Source organism: Microcaecilia unicolor, chromosome 1, assembly GCF_901765095.1.
Source record: "Microcaecilia unicolor chromosome 1, aMicUni1.1, whole genome shotgun sequence".
In the NCBI taxonomy this organism is placed as follows: Eukaryota; Metazoa; Chordata; class Amphibia; order Gymnophiona; family Siphonopidae; genus Microcaecilia; species Microcaecilia unicolor.
This window is the reverse complement of record NC_044031.1, coordinates 175,165,198-175,183,671: the sequence shown is the minus strand read 5'-3', so window position 1 is coordinate 175,183,671 and position 18,474 is coordinate 175,165,198. Positions and strand designations below refer to the sequence as shown.

General features: G+C 47.5%; 1 protein-coding gene across 1 annotated transcript in view; it reads left to right on the top strand.

The window, feature by feature from the left end:
• DAZL (deleted in azoospermia like) overlaps positions 1–18,474 on the top strand; it is a 312,957-nt gene that overhangs the window by 52,819 nt on the left and 241,664 nt on the right. The window contains 5 exon segments of the mRNA XM_030202610.1: positions 4,687–4,824; positions 4,901–4,958; positions 4,961–4,991; positions 8,468–8,484; positions 8,487–8,518. Coding sequence (XP_030058470.1) covers positions 4,687–4,824; positions 4,901–4,958; positions 4,961–4,991; positions 8,468–8,484; positions 8,487–8,518 — 276 coding nt within the window.

Sequence of the window (18,474 nt, the reverse complement as noted above, 5' to 3'; positions counted from 1 at the left end):
TGGTCTGAGGATTCCAGCTCCGTGATGCTTTCCTCCCTCTTGGCGGGAGTTTTCTCTCTACGTTGACTGCTGCTCCATATCAGTTGCCTAGGAGGGCGGTCATTGTGGCTCAGAGACCACTTGAGGGCTGAGTGTCTCTTGGGGCGTGGGGCTTTCTCTTCTTGTAGTTTCAATCCCTCTGGGCCAGAGGAGAGCAGCGCCAGGTCTGCATTTCCAAAAGTTGTGTTCCTTTCCTGTTGGCCTCCTGGCAGCACCTTCTTCTCTGGCTGTTCCCCGGGACTCCCATCTATGCATTTTGCCTGTTGAGCGCGGCTTCATTATTCCATACAGTTCCTCCGTTCCATGTTGGGCGCGGCTCCATCACTGCATTCTGGGCACAGTTCCACAGTTCCAGGTTGGCTTTAGCTCCATCGCTGTATGTTGAGGACAGCTCTATCATGGCATGTTGAGTGAAGTTCCTTTGCTGCTGCTTCTGCAACATTTTATTTCTGCACGTTGAACTCAGCTCCATTCTCTCACGTTGAGTGTAGTTCTTTCTCTGCAGATCTCAGCGTGGGGCAAAGCTCTGTGTCTGCGTGTAGAACACAGCTCTGTGTCTGCCTGTGGAATGCAGCTCTCTCTCTTTGCGTATGGAATGCAGCTCCCTGTCTGCGTGCAGTGCGCAGCTCCACCACCTGTTGAGTGTAGCTCCATCTCTGTATGTTTAGCACAACTCTTCTCTGCAAATTGGGTGAAGTGGAGCACAGCTCTGTGACTGCAGGTGCTACACAGCTTCATGTCTGCATAGGAAGCATAGCTGCTTGTCGGTGTGTGGAGCGCTGCTCCTTGCCGATGTCAGGAGCGCAGCTCCTTGCTGGCATCTGGAATGCAGCTTCTTGTTTGCTTGTTGAAAGCAGCTCCTTGTCTGTGTTATATACACAGTTCCATCGCTACCGCAGCTTCAGTTCTGCAGGTACCTCTAACATCCAGCTCTTTCAGTGGGGCACTGCTCATCCTCTCTGTCTGTTACTCTGCTTGTTCAGTGCATTTCTATCTTTGCCAGAGGTGTGCAACTCTTTCTCTGCCCATGGTGTGTGACAGAGTTTGTGTGCTTTGAGTGCAAATCTGTTTGTTCTCGTTGAGCACGAATCCCACTCTGCCTGATCAGCGCAGCTTCTTTTTTGTCCCTTGAGCACAGTTCAGTCTTTTGACTGTGGAGCATATTTTCACCTTTGCCTGTTGGGCACTGTCAGTTGGTGTACCTCAGGGATCTGTCCTGGGACCTCTTCTCTTTTCCATCTATACTTCTTCTCTTGGTACTCTGATCTCATCCCATGGTTTTCAGTATCATCTTTAAGCTGATGACTCCCAGATCTACCTCTCCACACCAGAAATCTCAGCCAAAACCCAGACCAAAGTATCAGCCTGCCTGTCGGACATTGCTGCCTAGATGTCTCAGCGCCATCTGAAACTAAACATGACCAAGACTGAGCTTCTTATCTTTCCCCCTAAACCAACCTCTCCTCCTCCCCCATTCTCTATTTCTGTGGATAACACTCTCATCCTTCCTGTCTCATCAGCTCGTAACCTTGGGGTCATCTTCGACTCCTCCCTCTCCTTCTTTGCACATATTCAACAGACTCCTAAAACTTGTCATTTCTTTCTCTATAATATCAGCAAAATTCACCCTTTCCTTTCTGAGCACACTACCAGAATCACATCTCGCTTAGACTATTGCAACTTGCTTCTCACAGTTCTCCCACTTAGCCATCTCTCTCCTCTTCAATCTGTTCAAAATTCTGCTGCATGATTAATATTCCGCCAGTGTCATTATGCTCATATTAGCTCTCTCCTCAAGTCACTTCATTGGCTTCCTATCCATTTCTGCATATAGTTCAAACTCCTCTTATTGACCTATAAGTGCATTCACTCTTCAGCTCCTCAGTACCTCTCCACTCTCATCTCTCCCTACATTCCTCCCCGGGAGCTCCGTTCACTGGGTAAATCTCTCTTATCTGCACCCTTCTCCTCCACCGCTAACTCCAGACTCCATTCCTTTCATCTTGCTACACCATATGCCTGGAATAGACTTCCTGAGTCGGTACGTCAAGCTCCATCTCTGGCCGTCTTCAAATCTAAGCTAAAAGCCCACCTTTTTGATGCTGCTTTTAACTCTTAACCCTTATTCACTTGTTCAGAACCCTTATTTTATCATCCTCACTTTAATATTCCCTTATCTCTTGTTTGTCCTGTTTGTCCTAATTAGACTGTAAGGTCTGTTGAGCAGGAACTGTCTCTTCATGTTCAAACGTACGGCTCTGTGTACGTCTAGTAGCGCTATAGAAATAAGTACATAAGTAATGCCATACTGGGAAAAGACCAAGGGTCCATCGAGCCCAGCATCCTGTCCACGACAGCGGCCAATCCAGGCCAAGGGCACCTGGCAAGCTTCCCAAACGTACAAACATTCTAAACATGTTATTCCTGGAATTTTGGAGTTTTCCAAGTCCGTTTAGTAGCGGTTTATGGACTTGTCCTTTAGGAAACTGTCCAACCCCTTTTTAAACTCTGCTAAGCTAACCGCCTTCACCACTTTCTCCGGCAATGAATTCCAGAGTTTAATTACACGTTGGGTGAAGAAACATTTTCTCCGATTTGTTTTAAATTTACTACACTGTAGTTTCATCGCATGCCCCCTAGTCCTAGTATTTTTGGAAAGCGTGAACAGAAATAGTAGTTTCACCTTGTCGGTCAACCTCAGTTTTTTTCTGTGGGTTGGATACAGTAAATTCTCAGCAGCTGTGGCATACCGCAGTTAGACTGCTAGACAAGGCTGTCTTGTCTCCTGTTAGCTACCATTCCTATGGCACCTTTTCTTGCCATAGCCTCTTGGTGGCTGGCGAGAAGCTTCTCCGTTGCTGGAGTTTGAATTAGTCTCTGCTCCTTTTGTGACCTCTTGGCACCTTGGGGGTCTTTTCTCCACAGTGTGGCTCTCAACTCTCTTTTTGTCTCCTTTTGTTCTCTTGGCTCTTCTTTCATCCCTAAATCCAGAGCGAGCTGGTTGAGGAGTACTCTTTCTACGGTTGTACCCTGGTATGCTGATGCCCTTTTTCTTCATGGTTCTGGAGAGACTAGTGCTCCAGTTAGTTGGTTCTCTCGACTCTGGAGTTGCTTCTTGGTCTGTGGAGTTTGATTCTCTCACTAGTCGCGGGTCTGGGTGGTTCCTGGGCCTTACTTCCTTTCTTCTATGAAGTGTGGCGCACTCTTTGGGGTTGCGTACTCCTAGTACTTGTTAGGGTCGCTTCATCCGACCATCTTGCACTCAAGGCAGACCGGCAGGTTTGGGAATTAGTCTTTGTCCTGCCAGGGTTCGGAGAAGTGGATCCTGGTCTAGGAGAGACAGTTCTTCTCCTTGTTGCTTTAATACGACTGTTGCCTTCCTTCCAAGGAGGGGTCCTTTGGCATGAGTATCTTTTGCTGCTTCTTTTACTACTCTCAGGACAGGGGTATGTAATTTTTCTTTTGCTCAGGACATTTGTTTTACGTCCTACGGCTTCAGTTCCTTTTCTAGTGTCTAACTCTGTTCCATTTTGGTAGGCTGGCGGCTTGGATATTCAAATCCTTTTCTGCTGATCAGTTTTTTGCTGTGTGTATAGCTTTGTTGATTTTTCAACCTTCTGCATTCTTCTTTTCCCCCCCCCCCCCCCCCACACTCTTTTGGGAAACTGCTTTGCTACATCCCATTAGTGTGGACTGGTCTGGGATAGATGACAAGGAAGGAAAAATTATGTTCTTACCTGATAATTTTCTTTCCTTTAATCATACCCAACCAGTCCAGATGCCCTCCCTGGCTGATGTCTGTCAGAGTGTTTCCTTTGGCTGTTCCACGACGCTTCAATATGCTGGGATGTCTTAAGGCACTGCCTACTTCATCTTCTCTTTTCAATCTCCTGCCACTTGTTGTTGTGCCAGCTCTGTATGACTCCTGTTACTTGGCATCACGGCGTTCTTTCCCCGGATTCAGGGGTAGATCTCTGTGCTTGAGCAAGCTCAGTATGGACCATTCCCTCCTGCTTACTTTACTGTGAGGGGAGGTTGCAGTTGCCTTTGGCCAAGCAGGAACAGTGAGGTTCTGCATATTGGCTCCAAGAGTTTGCCTGTTTGGTATTAACTGTGTTTTCTTCTAGACTTCAGAGCACCATTGCTTGTCTATTTGAAATACTGAACATTCCAGGCTGTGCGATACCTTTAAGGGGTGGTTTACTTGGAACTATTTTCTCTGTCTCCTTCCGCTGGTAGGTGGACACAACCCATTAGTCTGGACTGGTCTGCTATGATTAAAGGAAAGAAAATTATCAGGTAAGAACATAATTTTTACATTTGTCATTGCTTCAAGATCTTTACTTCTAATTTTGCAGCGGTTCCTTTGGAACAGTTTGGTTCTGGTTATGTGGTTTAAGCTGCTTTTTGTTTTTTTTTTTTTGCTTTGGCATAAAAATGCTGACTAGATCTAGGCTGTACCACTTTTATGCTGGTGGTGTGTTCAAATTCTCTCTGCTGGTAGGAGAGCATGACTGGTCTACCAGGGATCAAGGAAGGGAAATTAGGCAAGACTAAATTTCACTTTTAAAGGTATGGATAAACATTAAGTAGTTGTATGCATTGCTTTAATTGTTTTTTCCTCTAACAAGCCTGTTGAATTTTCAGTCTTCAGCAGTTCCCGATTCTCAGAATATTATCACAAGAGAAGATGACTCTCACTCGGCAACAACCAGCCAGGGATATGTTTTACCAGAAGGGAAAATCATGCCTAATACAGTTTTTGTTGGTGGAATTGATATCAGGGTGAGTGACTTCAGTTGTCCTGCATACATGTTTTTGTATCTTGTGCTCTCAATATACTTAATTTTTTTTGTTTCAGATGGATGAAATGGAAATAGGGGATTTCTTTGCACGATTTGGTGCGGTGAAAGAAGTTAAATAATCACTGATAGAACTGGTGTATCTAAAGGGTGAGTAGAATGGAAAAAATGGCAGCTTAATAGAAATATAAGCGCAATATACTAAGAAACTGTCTCTTCCCTTATTTCAAGAAAATGTAGCAAATGTGGCTGCATCAAAACTGCACAGCTGTGGCTTCGTCATTATGATTCTGGCTCTTCAAGCTTCAGCCACATAATGCAGGAAGTTTGGGAGCTGTTGCAGGCCCTGAAACTGTGGAACCAACTCAAACTTCCTGAACCATGTGGCTCAAGCTGTAAGACATGAAACTGTGAGAGCTCTCAAGCTTACAGTTGCAGTTGTGCTGTTTTATGCTGCTGAAGTCAGCTAGGTGAGACTTGGGTTACCTGAGATAGATGCTTTGGGGGGGGGGGGGTGTTAACATAAGAGACAGGGTGAAGGTTGGGGGTACATAAGAGACGCTAGGAGCCGAGTGTGCGTGCTTTAACCCTCTAAATGTTACACACAAAATGTGGCCCTTGCTAGAAAAAGGATGAACAAGCCTGATGAGCATTTTCTTTTGTGTTGCTAAGTGGGATTGAGTCAGGCACACAGGTGGGTGACACTATCTAATGGGCCTGGGATGGAATAGCTTTCCCATAGCTTAGAACTAGTGTAAAGTTCTGAGCATATTCACCTAAGTCCTGCACCTTTTGCTTTCTAGTCTAGCAAACAGATGCAAAAAAACAAAACCATCATGTGAAAGATCTACATTTTGACCACCCATTCCCAATGCACAATTAATATGGGCTTAGACCATAATCAGGCTGATTGCAAGCATTGTGGAAGTATGAACTTACAAGGACTGCCCTAACCAGCTCTGAAGTATCCTGTTTACCCCAGAGGAGGAAAGCACATCAGCACAGAGGCTGGCTGACTCTGTTCACAGTAGTTGATCCTCCTGGGCTACCTCTGCACAGTGGCTACATCTGATAGCAGGAGTCCAGTGTAATGCCTTCTCAACTCCCCTCATTTCAAACAATTTTTCTGTGTTAAGTTATCCAGATAACTTATTAGTCCTTACCCATACTACTTCAGTACTACCTGAATAATGCAAGAGCTGTCTGGTTTTAAGCAGCATTATATGGATAAAATAGTATCCTTCGTGTCTACTCCACTGTTTTGCAGAAGTGGGTATTATCCCCTCCTACCAGCAGATGGAATAGAGAAAAACTGAGTTTTACCAGTGCCTTCAACCAGTATTAGCAGGTGGCACTCCTTGGAAAGACCTAGTACTTTTCTCTCATATGGGTAGGTGGTGCTGTCTGGTACTCTTGTGTCTGGTCTAGCTCCCTTCTTTGCTGGCTGTGGGATGGCTTCTGCGAGGCCCAGAGACACTTGGAGCAGTGAACCATCAAGTGTGTGTTCACCTGCCTTGAGGCCTTCTGCTGTGCAGCCCCCCCCCCCCCCCCCCCCCCGGGACCATCCTTCGGACCCGACCCAGAGGTGATGTGAGGATTCCATGTCATCCTTGTCGGCACTGAGGAGTCTCGGCGAGGTGCATCGGATGAAGGCCAAGAAACACCGATACAGTTCTCCTTCAACACATGGTGCCAGGAGCTCCGGGACATAGAGGGATCCGGCACCAGGAGGAAGTGTTCCCCCTCCATTCAAGAGGTGCTGGCGCGAGTGTCTCCAAGCAGCAGAGATCCTGCTCCCGTACCCCAGATAGCCCACACCAGCCCCCCAGCCTTTACCAATGGTGGCTCTCTACGAGTGACTCCAGGCCTTGCGCTTCCAGAGCTCTTGGAGAGTTTCATGCAGCGATGTGCGTCAGCTCCAGGGGTGCCTGTGTCTTTCATGCCTTCCGCTGCGTCCCCGCCTGGCCCTCAGCCTGCAGTGCGGCTTCAGACACCAGTGTTGCTTGCAGTTACGGTGTTTGCCACCCAGGCCGGTTCTCCTTCGACATCGGTTGAGGGAACTTCGCCGGAGTCGAGGCAGGAACAGACTCCTCGACGCTGGTCTTTAGGCCATGGGTCCTCAATATTGAGGCAGGCCTGGTCTCTGACTCCCTCAGGGAGGTGGTGTCTGATACTGAGGATGAGCGCTCGTGGGAGTCAGACGATCCCAGGTACTTTTTTCCTCCGTATGAGTCATTTGGGATCCAGTCTGAACGTTCTCCACCTGAGGACGGCTGTCTTCACCTGAGATTTCACCTCTTTTTGTGTGGGAAATGGCTTAGGCCATACCCTTCCCCGTAGAAGTGGAGGATGATCCCAGGGCCAAGATGTTCGAGGGTCCTGGACTACTACACCTCTCCACCTCAGGAGGCAGTGATGGCTTCTCTGCACTAGGTACTCAAGGCAGTCCTCGTGCGGAACTGGGCGTCTCCTCTGTCCCTGTGGTCCCCAAGAAAATAGGCATCTAGTTATCTGATCCACAGGAAACCTGGGTTGGCAATGTCTCAGTTACCCCACAACTCCAGGGTGGTAGATGACGCTCTCATGACAGCCAAGAGTACTAGGCACTATGCCTCGTCTCCCCCAGGCAGAGAAACTAGAACCTGGACTCCTTTGGGAGGAAAATGTATCAGGCCGCTATGCTCATTTCCCATGTTCAATCGTACCAGCTGTTCACGAGCGTCTACTTGTGGAACTCTGTGAGGTAGCTGTCTGACTTGGTTGATACGCTTCCTCTGTAGCAGGACCGATCCTTTTTGCCAATTGGTCAAGTAGCAGAAGGCTTGTCACAAGTTCTTGGCCAGGGGCATTTACAACACTTTTGACATGGCATCCAGAATCCCTGCCCAGGGTATAGCGATGCACAGACTCTCAAGGCTGCATGTCTCTGACCTTTACCATTTGGTCCGGCAGAGAATGGCGGATGCCCCTTGCAGGGGGGAGTAATGTTTTTGGAGAGAAGGTTGAAGAGCTGGTTGACCAGATCAAGAAGCACACTGATGTCTTCTCTATGCGGCTACCTCCTCAGAACTAACCTTGGAGGAGGGGAGGGGAAGCAGACAAAGGTGTGTGCTGTGGGGGAGGTTGGAGCTTGACAAGGGAAATAGGAGGAAATTTTGGGCCTTTAGGATGGGGAAATTCTATGCAAAAATGCTACCAATAGTGCAGACTCTTGCAGAAGTTTCAAACATTTTACACAGAATATCCCTAGTAAGTAACTCTTCCTGTCTGATTGTTGGGTGGGCTTTGGAAGATACTTGAATTCTTGATTAAATACCATAAAGTATGTATACTAATTTTGGTCCATGTAGTCAGACCAGTTTTAGTTAAGTAGATGACTTTGAAACAGTTTAATAAATTTAAAGAAAGCAGCACATTGTGAATTAAGGAACACAAGTGTTTATGGTAATTTTAATGCTGTTAAATATATTGCTTTGACAGCTGTACTTGGATTCAGTGTCTTCTTCACTTAATAGTGGTTCAAATCATTGCTTTGATTTTGACACGGCTTATGGAGTATGTTGATTTTATTCCTGTAGTAAAGAACATAGTGTGCAAAATGTACAGTTTTCATTTTTTTCTTCCAGATATGGCTTTGTATCATTTTGGATGATGTGGATGTTCAGAAGATAGTAGAAGTAAGTCCTAAGAGTTAATACCACTACTTCCATAGCGTCTGATAGATCAATCCATAGACAAGTGGGTTTTGTCCATCCACCAGCAGGGGAGATAGAGAGCAAACATTTGGCTCCCTATATATGGTCCAAGTGCAGACACCAATTCCTTAGTATTCTCTCTATCTAGCAGGGAATGGTCACAAGACTCAGCAGCTCTGCTTTGGTCTCCTCTCCTACTTTGTAGGTGTAGTTTAGCTTAGATTTGGGCTCCTCTCCTGCTTGCAGGTGTGGTTGAACACTGGTTGGTCTCCCTCTCCTGCTTTGCAGGTGTAGTTGAGTTAACCACCGGGTTGAGGGCTCTTCCAGGCTTGGGATCAAGCGGTGACACCTGGTGGTGCCAGGTCCCTCCCTTCTCCCCCCTCCCGCTGGAGCCAGCGCAACATGAGTTTTCTCCTGCTGAAAAACAACAACAGCAAAAAACAAAACAGGTGTTTCCTTAGCGTCCCTCCGGACCGGACCAGGATTGGACTGATGGGTTGTGCTCGCCTACCAGCAGGTGGAGACTGAGAAAAAACTCTGACTCTAGAGAGCCAATAGGAGCCCTGGCCATGTGACCTTAGCCTCAGTATTTTCTCAGTCTCCCAGCAGGTAGGAAGTGAGCCCATTAGTCTCTCTCCTTTTCTCTTTAGATATTACAGATATTTGTGATAATTCTTCTGTGCCTGGAATCTTATTTAGAGGCTTGACAGGGTTTCCTTTCTCTTCTTTCTTTGACAGCCTCGGGGGTGTTAAACTCGGGTGTCTCGAGTCCACCCCCCTTCCTCCCCATCTCCCTGGCTTAGCAGGGAAGGGCCGTCCCTTTCTCTGGAAAGGTGTACCGTCTTTGGGAGAGGCAGCCACTTTTAACAGGTAGCTGCTTTAAAAGAATTAAATCAAATAAAAGGAAATTCAAAGAAGCAGCCTTTCTTCCCCAGACTTCTAACGAGCAGGCAGCTCCAGTGTTTATTATGATTGAGGGGTTATAAAAAAACAAACAAAAAAAAACAAACAGAAGAAAATAATTCAGTATCTGTGACTTTAAACAGCGATTTTTCTCGTCAGATTTAATTTCCTCCATTTTCTTGCGTTTTGGCGGCGGCAGTTTAAACAAATGAAAAAAAAAAAAAAAGAAAGGTGCGAACCGCGTAAGCGCGGCCACCTGTTTTTTCCGATGTGGCTTAAAAGTTCAAACAGCTGCTGTCGGTCAGCGTCGCGCAGTTCACGCAGGCCGGAACGTGTAAATTTTGCTCTCCCTTCAAGGTTTCTTCGGGTCCGGTGCTGCCTCCAGTTTTTTCGGGGCCTTTTTTCGCCGGCTGTTGTTCTTTGCCGTTCCACTGGGCTCCGCTTGTTCGGAGGTGTCGGGCGCGCTGTCGACGATCGCCACAGGGTCAGTGGAGCGAACGGCGGCCATTTTGTTTCTCCCTCCATCTTATCAGTCGGGGATCTCTCTGCTGAAGGTAAGGCTGCAGTTCATAGAGCAGTTCGGCTCCAAGATGTGTACACTTTTGTATGTGCTGAACGGCGTATTCTAAAATGCTCTTCACATCAGCAGGCAATATTTGGTTGAAAAGTGGGCTCCTTTCATATATGGATATATAACAAGCTTTTCTTGTTTTAAATTTCTATGTATCACGGGGCTGTTAACACTAGTTTTTTCTGGTGCTCAGTCATTTTTCATTGCCTGGTGGAAATCTACATCTTATCATAATATCATAATTCATTTCAAGCATTTTCCTCAATAGCTGTAGTATTATACAGTGTTTTAAGAACTTTAGACACTTTCTCTATAGGCATAGAGTAAATTTCTGTCTTTCTCATTCCCTGGTGAATAGGACTACATTGCCTAAGAGTCAATTGATTGGTACTTTGCAATTCTGACCATAATATCTTAGTTCCTTTCAAGCATTTTACTCCATGCCTATGATGTTATATAGTGTTTTAAGAACTTAACAGACACTCTTAATGGCTGTAGTGTTATACAGTGTTTTCTTTTTCCGACTTAAGAAGCCTTCTCTAGAGGCATACAGTATATTGTTCAGATGCCATGGGGATATATCAGCTCTTTCATATTCTCTGAGGGACAGTCCTGTCTACCAAGCTCCCAGTCACTCAGCTGCCTTAGCAGGCATGCTTTATTCATGTCTTCCCTTCTTTTCCAACTGCCTTGAAGCCTCTCATATTTCATTTTAGCTTTCTTCTGGTTTTTACAGGACATATGGTCACTTAGAGAATAAAGTCATCCTTTCACTTAAAGATAGTGGACGGTCCTCAAACCATCTACTCGTGTTTGTCTCTACTCTATCAGTTCAGCATTGGCAGATTATAAACATCCTGGTTTGGTCCAGTATGCCTATACATACCATCTGCTATCTCTTCCTCTTCCTTAGAGACCTGATGTTATATCAAGCTTTCTTGAATTCAGATACAGTCTTGTCTACACTGCCTTCACCAAGTGGCTGTGGCACAACTTCACTTTTTTCGTTACAGGTAATTTCCAAGTTTGTCCTTTTTCATTTTCATTCTATGCGCCTTCACTCCAGAGTGTTCTTTCAATTGGAAGGGGATTCACTCACTTCCTGTGTATTTATACCATAGGTATATAAGTATGGTTATGCTGGGTAAGGCCTAAAGTCCATCAAGTCCAGCATTCATATCTAATGGGCATAGGTACATAAGTTTTGCCATTCTGGGGAAGCTCAAATGTCCACCTTTCTACAGCCAGAACAGCATTAAAAAAAAAAAAAAAAAAAAACCTCTCACGAGAGTATCGAACAGAAATCTCTGCTCCAAAAGCAAGGCTTTGCAGTAATTCTGCAAACTAGCGCATACAATATTTGCCATGGCTGTTCACCACTAGGAACACCGGGGACCCTGGGCCTAGGTTCGGTGTTTTAACCTGAAACAAGCTCAACATTCATATCTATTGGGTGTGAGTCTGGTACTACTACTACTACTTAACATTTCTAGAGCGCTACTAGGGTTATGCAGCGCTGTACAAATTAACAAAGAAGGACGTTCCCTGCTCAAAGGAGCTTACAATCTACATCTCAGTGAGGGAGGACGCATGACCGTGGTACGTGGATTAGTGGTATGTGGATTAGGGAGATCCAAGAAATTACAGGCCGGTGAATCAGACGTTCATACTGGGACAATTTATTTCTGTCCGGAGCGTACTACCATAGCTGGTGGACTCCTATATTCAGAACTTTCTATATTCAGAACTTACCCAACTATGGAACGCCATAGAGATAGGGTTGGAGTTTGTAGCCCTATTTAACTGGTGTCCTTGGTCACCCTTCCTCTTCTCCTCAGGATCCAGAGAATGGCTAGTTTTTTGCTTATGCATTAACCGGTCATTTTCAGCAGTACTCTCTCTTCCGTTCTTTTATAGATCTAAGAGGATGTTCATTGCGCTCTTAGGGTCATTTCATTCTTACCTAGACGACTGCCTAATTGGAGAAAGTCTTATCAGCAGAGTTCTCAGGTCACGCACCGGGTGTTGCATTTCTTACAGTCTCTAGGTTGGGTGGTGATTGTAGCCAGGCCTCTCATTTGATCTCTCATTTGATCTCTCATCAGATATCTCTGATTTTCCGCTTTGTTTAGTCAGGTTGGCGCACAGTCTTTTGTCTCCTCTGCAACATCCCAGTTTATATTTTTCTTGGTGACCTTGGGCCTTCGGCCATTTCCCTCGCTCTATTCTGCAGAATGCAATTTTACTTTCTAATGCCCAAGAAGGAATTTTCCTTCATCCTATTGCGAATCTCAGGGTCATCAATCGCGCTATTTAAGTGTCATCTAGTTATCTCAAGAACCTTAGTTCTGTCATTGGGATGCTTCGTGCAGTACACTTTTTGGCAGAAGCTTGTTTGTATATATTTTTTTTCTGGGGGACCTCAGCAATTCGTTTTACCTTCGGGTGAATTTTGTTTTCCCTACTGACAAACAAGGCGGAGAGAGCTATGTTGGTCCTTGCCATGGCAATGGGTTATGTCATCCGCCAAGGAGGAGTTAAGAGTATACTCTTGAGTTTGTACTCATTTTTTCTTAGTTGTGTCACCCTGCATTTAGGTGAATGGACTCTAATTTTTTCAGCCTTACTTCCTCACTGCGACACTTCAGGGCTATCTCTTTTTGCCTTCAGGCTCACGAACATTTCTTGCTTCTTCCGTTCAGCAACAGTCTTGACGGAGACAGGGACAGATGCCAACGTCCAGCAGGGGTTTTTCAGCCTTCTTTATGCGTTTTCTTCCATCATCTCACTAGGTGTTTACGCAGAACCAAGGCACCCTTCTACATCCGGACCCCCAGTCACTCAACTTATGGCGTGGTTACTGGGTCTGCAACATCTTTGATATTTTCGCAGGAAGTACTTCAAGTTTTAATTGCTTCCAGACAGAAATCTACATTAAAGTCCTATGAATCAAAGTGGCGACGGTTCACTCTGTGGTACTCCTCCTCGCCACTTCATTCCACAAACAGTATCCATTTTGCATGTTTTGGAATATCTTCTGCATCTTGCGAAATCTTGTCTGTCTTACTCATCCATTAGAGTTCATTTGGCAGCTCTATCAGTGATACATGATACTGTTGACAACCGCAACGCTTATGCAGCATCCACTGTCAAAGCGGTTTCTTAAAGGAGTCCTGCACCTGTACCTCCCGCTTCGTCCACCAGCTAGGTGAACTAGGTGAACAGACTCTTAAAGTTCTGTTTTCTAGTAGCCATAACTTTTTCTATAAAGTTTCCTCTTCAAGCAGTGTTTCCCAGTAGCCATTGCAGCAAGTAGATCTATGTGTGGAATACTTCTACGGTTGGTAACTTCTTTTCGGTCTGCTGTAGTTTAAAGTTTTCACCTTTCCCAATCGGTTTTTTCTTATTGGTTTTGTCCTTCTAGCCAGTAGGCGTAAAAGTTTTCATTGTTTCTAACCCGCTATATCGCGAAGGATCAAGGAAATGAGTGTCTATTTCTCTTCTCGCTGAGAGGGCAGTTCCACAGCGTATTACAACATATTCCACAACTTCAGAAGCGGGCTCTATTCTTACTACGGCGATTTTTGGTGCTCTCGGTGCACATTGGTAAGTTGGCAACTTAGTCCTAGTTTCATTTTATTTTGCTCATTGGGACACACTACATGTTAGTTGTCGCCAGGTGGCCTATGCAGCATGAACATTTCTCTGCAGTTTTCTTAGGGTCCCTCCCTTCAGATTACTGCTTTGGTACTTCCCATCAGTCCAATCCTGGTCCGGTCCGGAGGGACGCTAAGGAAGGAGAAATTAGATCTTACCTGCTAATTTGCTTTCCTTTAGTCCCTCCGGACCGGACCAGGCCCCTCCCATGTTCTCTCTACTCTTTAGCTTCTTTTATTAAGTAGGAAGTGTATTCAGTAGGAAGTGTATTCATTCGTTTACGATTCGTGGAACAATACTATATATATACAGAACTTTACGTGGTCTATACCACTTCTCTGGTGGTTGCTGGTGAGCTCAATTGCTGGAATCTATCTATAAAACCTTAAATACGCCATACCACTTCTCTGGTGAGAGTTGTGGCTGAGCTCAGTTGCTGGAATATCTATAAAACCTTAAATATGATTTACCACTTTCTGGTGAGAGTTGCTGGTAAGCTCAGTTGATGGAATATATATAAAATCTTAAGTGGGCCATACCACTTCTCTGGTGAGAGTTGCTGGTGAGCTATAAGACAAGTGAGCCATACCACTTCTCTGGTGAGAGTTGCGGGTGAGCTATATTATATGTGAGCCATACCACTTCTCTGGGGAGAGTTGCTGGTGAGCTATATTACATGTGAGCCATATCGCTTCTCTGGTGAGAGTTGCTGGTGAGCTATAGTACAAGTGAGCCATACCACTTCTCTAGTGAGAGTTGCTGGTGAGCTGTAATACATATCGGGCCATACCACTTCTCTGGTGAGAGTTGCTGGTGAGCTCTGATACTTGCATTGCCGAGTGCTTTGTGGCTGCTAGGATTCCATACGGCACAGAAGGTCTTTCTTTCTTTCCTGCTTTGTTGTTCAAATACTGAGGCTAAGGTCACATGGCCAGGGCTCCTATTGGCTCTCTAGAGTCAGTTTTTTCTCAGTCTCCACCTGCTGGTAGGCGAGCACAACCCATCAGTCCAATCCTGGTCCGGTCCGGAGGGACTAAAGGAAAGCAAATTAGCAGGTAAGATCTAATTTCTCCTTGCTCACTCGGTCAGATTCGTTGCAGCTCAGGATTTTCAGGTATTGAAACCTTAAGCGGGAGGGGGCTCTGGGATGTATAGTGTGGCGCCTGTATGTCCGGACTGCGGTCACGCGTCGTTAGGAGAAGTGCGGCCTTTTTCTGCGTTGCCTGCCTTTGCCCGCCCTTTTGCCGCCAGTTTCCGAGCGCCTTAAGCGTTAGCCGCCCATCTCCTGATGGCGACTCGTGATGTTTTTCCCAGTCCGCGATGGCTACTCGACAGAGCAGGACGCCCCAAAGAAGGGCGGCTCAGGGACGGCACCTAAGTTTTAAAGGATTGTCTTTTCTTCCCGCGCAGTACCTTCTCAGGCTGAAGCAGCGGGCGCCATCTTGGATTCGCGCACCTCCGTGTCTCTACTTCTACAGCGGTTTCACAGATGGTGTTGCTGTGGGAGCGGAGCATGAAGCTCTTTCCCCCAGATTTCGTGCCTTTAGGCACCTAGTTTTTCTCCTTGAAGGGCTGGGACTTCCCTGTCTGATAGGAGTTCTGAGGGTTCTCTCAGGCACCCCAGGGTAGCCCCCCTACCTCTAGACCTGGAGTCTGCTGTTTTTGAGGTAGAGAGGGCAGCAGGTTTCCCAGCGCTCAGGTGGATATGCTGGAGGACGGTGAGAATTTCTCAAATGGAGTAGATGATTCCGCTCCTGCCCGTCTTTTTCGCCAGGAGCAGTTACCTAACTTGATGGTGCGGGCTATAGGAAATCTCAGCACCTCATTGTGGGCCTTCCTCCTCGGTGGCTCCTTCTATAGTATCGGTCACCAGGCGCCCGCCTAGAGCCTTCCACCTTTTGAGGCAATGAAGACTCTTTTTGCAGGGCGATGGGATTCTCAGGAGGCTTCCTTCGGGTCGCTACGGCCATGCAGCGCTTGTTCCCCTTTTTGAGGGGGAGCGCGAATCCTTCCGCCTTCCTACTGTGGTCTCTCTTGTCATAACAGGGACCAAGAAATCACCTAGCAATGGGTCTTTGAAGCTTGGCCTGTGGAAGGCGGCACCGCTCTCAAGGACACGCAGGACAGGAGGTTAGAAGCCTCGTAGCAATGGGCTTTGAATCAGCCTCCCTGTGTAGCAGGCGGCTGTTTTGCAGCTCTACGTGGTCAGGCCTTGCCTTTCCGCCTTTCATCAGACTTCCTGTATGGAGGAGCTAATAGCGGCTGGTCCAACCTTAGAAAATATTGGGCCTTGGTGGCGGATCGGCTATCGGATGCCTTCGGGCTGCTACTAAGGAACTTTCCTTAGTCATTTCTGCCCGCCGTTGACCTTTGCTTCGCCATGGCGCAGCTCACGCGGCTTATAAGGGCTGTATGGCAAGTTGCCACTCACGGGTAAGCTCCTCTTCGGAGTCGAGCTGGATAAGATGGTGTCGGAGCTGGGAGATTCCAATGGAATCAAGCGCTTCCCAGAGGTCGGGAACAGGACGACTTCTCGTATGGTCTCCTCCAGGAGCTGTTTTCGAGGGACCTGCCGGTGTCGTCTGGATAAAGCTCTATTTCTAGCAGCGTCAGCCAACAGTCTTTTTGTGGAGACCGTCGCTTCGGCGGTAATGCTCTCAGAGCTACCCCTAGGGCTCGTGGCCATTTTTGGGGCCCTGGCTCATGGCCCAGATTGGATAGGAGGACGGCTGTCCTACTTCCTTGGTGAGTGGGCCAGGGAACGACTGACGAATGGCTCCTGGGAGTCATCGAGATGGCTACAAACTGAAGAATTTATTCTTGGTCTCTCCTTACAAGTCGCTGCAAACTTCACGGCAGTCAAGCTGTCTCTGGCCAGTTTAATTCTTTCGGCTCTGTTGTGCCCGTTCCGGTGGAACATGTGGCACAGGACGCTACTCCATTTACTTTGTGGTACCAAAGGAAGGAGGTTCCTATCGGCCTATTCTCGATTTCAGGAGTCAACGAGGCCTTGAGAGTGAGTCATTTCGGGATGGAGTACCTCCGGTCGGTCGTTGCCACCGTAAGGAAGGGAGAATTTCTGTCAGCTCTGGACATAACAGAGGCCCGTTTGCACATTGCAGTTTGGCCCCCTTTTCAGCGTTGTCTCCGCTTGCAGTCCTGACCCGCCTGTTTCCGTTCCAGGCCATCCCTTTCCCGCTGGAACAGCGTCTCGGACCTTTTCCGAGGTGATGGTCGTCATGGCGGTTTTTATCAGCAAGACAAGGCAGTGCTCCCTTATCTAGTTGACTGGCTGGTCCGGGTACCATCTTTTGAGGAAGGTGGGTGAGCCATGAACAGGGTTCTCGCCCTACTGCGATCCTTGGGTTGGATTATCAATTTGGAGAAAAGTCGGCTAATTCCTTCACTCTCTCTCAGGAGTAGAGTGACCTTCGACTCTCAGATAGGCAGAGTCTTTCTTCCAGAGGCGGGGAAGTAGAAGCTGCTGGCTCAGGTCTACAACGTGTTGCCCAAGTCAGCGCGGCGAACCTGGGAGGCCGGTACAGCATTCTCTGCTCAGCTGTTGGTCCCCAGTGTCGGAGGATTGCGGTCAGTCTCTCTCTGTCTGGGCATACCCCGGACGACGCCTGCGTGGATTGTAGTCACCGCGGATTCCAGTTTGTCAGGTTGGGGGGATCACTGCCAGGGACGGTCGACATAGGGAATTTAGTTCCCGCTGGAGCGCAGTGGCCCATCAATATCTGGGAGTTGAGGACGATTCGTCTGGCCCTCCAGGACATTCTGCAGCTGTTGTTCCAGAAGTCAGTGCGGATCCTGTCCGACAAGACCACCGCGGTGGTCTAGGTCAATAGGCAGGGAGGAACCAGGACAGCTCCCTTGGCCAGGGAAGCGAGTCGCTTGTGCCTTTGGGCGGAACAGCATTTGGAGCAACTGTCAGCAGCACACATTGCAGGATATCTGAATGTCGAAGCAGACTTTTTCAGTCGACATGTGTTGGGTCCGGGAGAGTGGCAGCTCTCAGACCAGGCGTTCTCGTCGATCACGAGCCGTTGGGGTCTGCCGACCATGGTTTTGATGGCAACCCCTGCCTACCCCAAAGCTCTGTGGGTCTTCAGCAGAGGCCTGGTCCCTCAGACTCTGGGAATCGATGTCTTCCTTCAGCTCTGGCCTGTGGTAGAGCTTCTATATGTGTTTCCCCCTTGGCCCATGTTGCGCAGGAGTCTGGGATGGGTGGACCTTCACCCGGGGTGAGTTATGCTGGGGCCCCGGACTGGCCCAGAAGCCTGTGGTATGCGGACCTGATGCGGCTCTCGTTCAGCAAGCCTTTGCGTCTTCCTCACGTCGAGGACCTTTGCGCCAGGGTCCAGTTGCGATTCAGGGCCCATTCCCATATGGTCTTACGGCCTGGCTACTGGTAGGACTCTACTGAAGTATAAGGGTTTTCCGGTCTGAGTCATAGCCATTATGTGGAGAGCGAGGTGGCGCTCCGCACCAACAGCTTACGCCAGAGTTTGGCGCACCTTGGAGTCTTGGTGTGCAGCGGGATCCATTCTCCCGCTTCGGCGTCAGTAGCCTCCAGTTTGACCTTCCTTCAAGAGGGTCTCCGAAAGAGACTGTGAGTTCTCTTAGAGTTCAGGTAGCGGCCTTGGCCTGCTTTAGAGGATGTGTGAAAGGTTTTCTCTCTCGTTGATGTTATTGTGCGCTTCTTAAGGGGAGTTAACCAACTGGCACCTCCTCTGAGCTCAATCATCTCTTCGTGTAATTTTATCTTGGTCCTGCGAGCAGTACAGAAGCCTCCTTTTGAGCC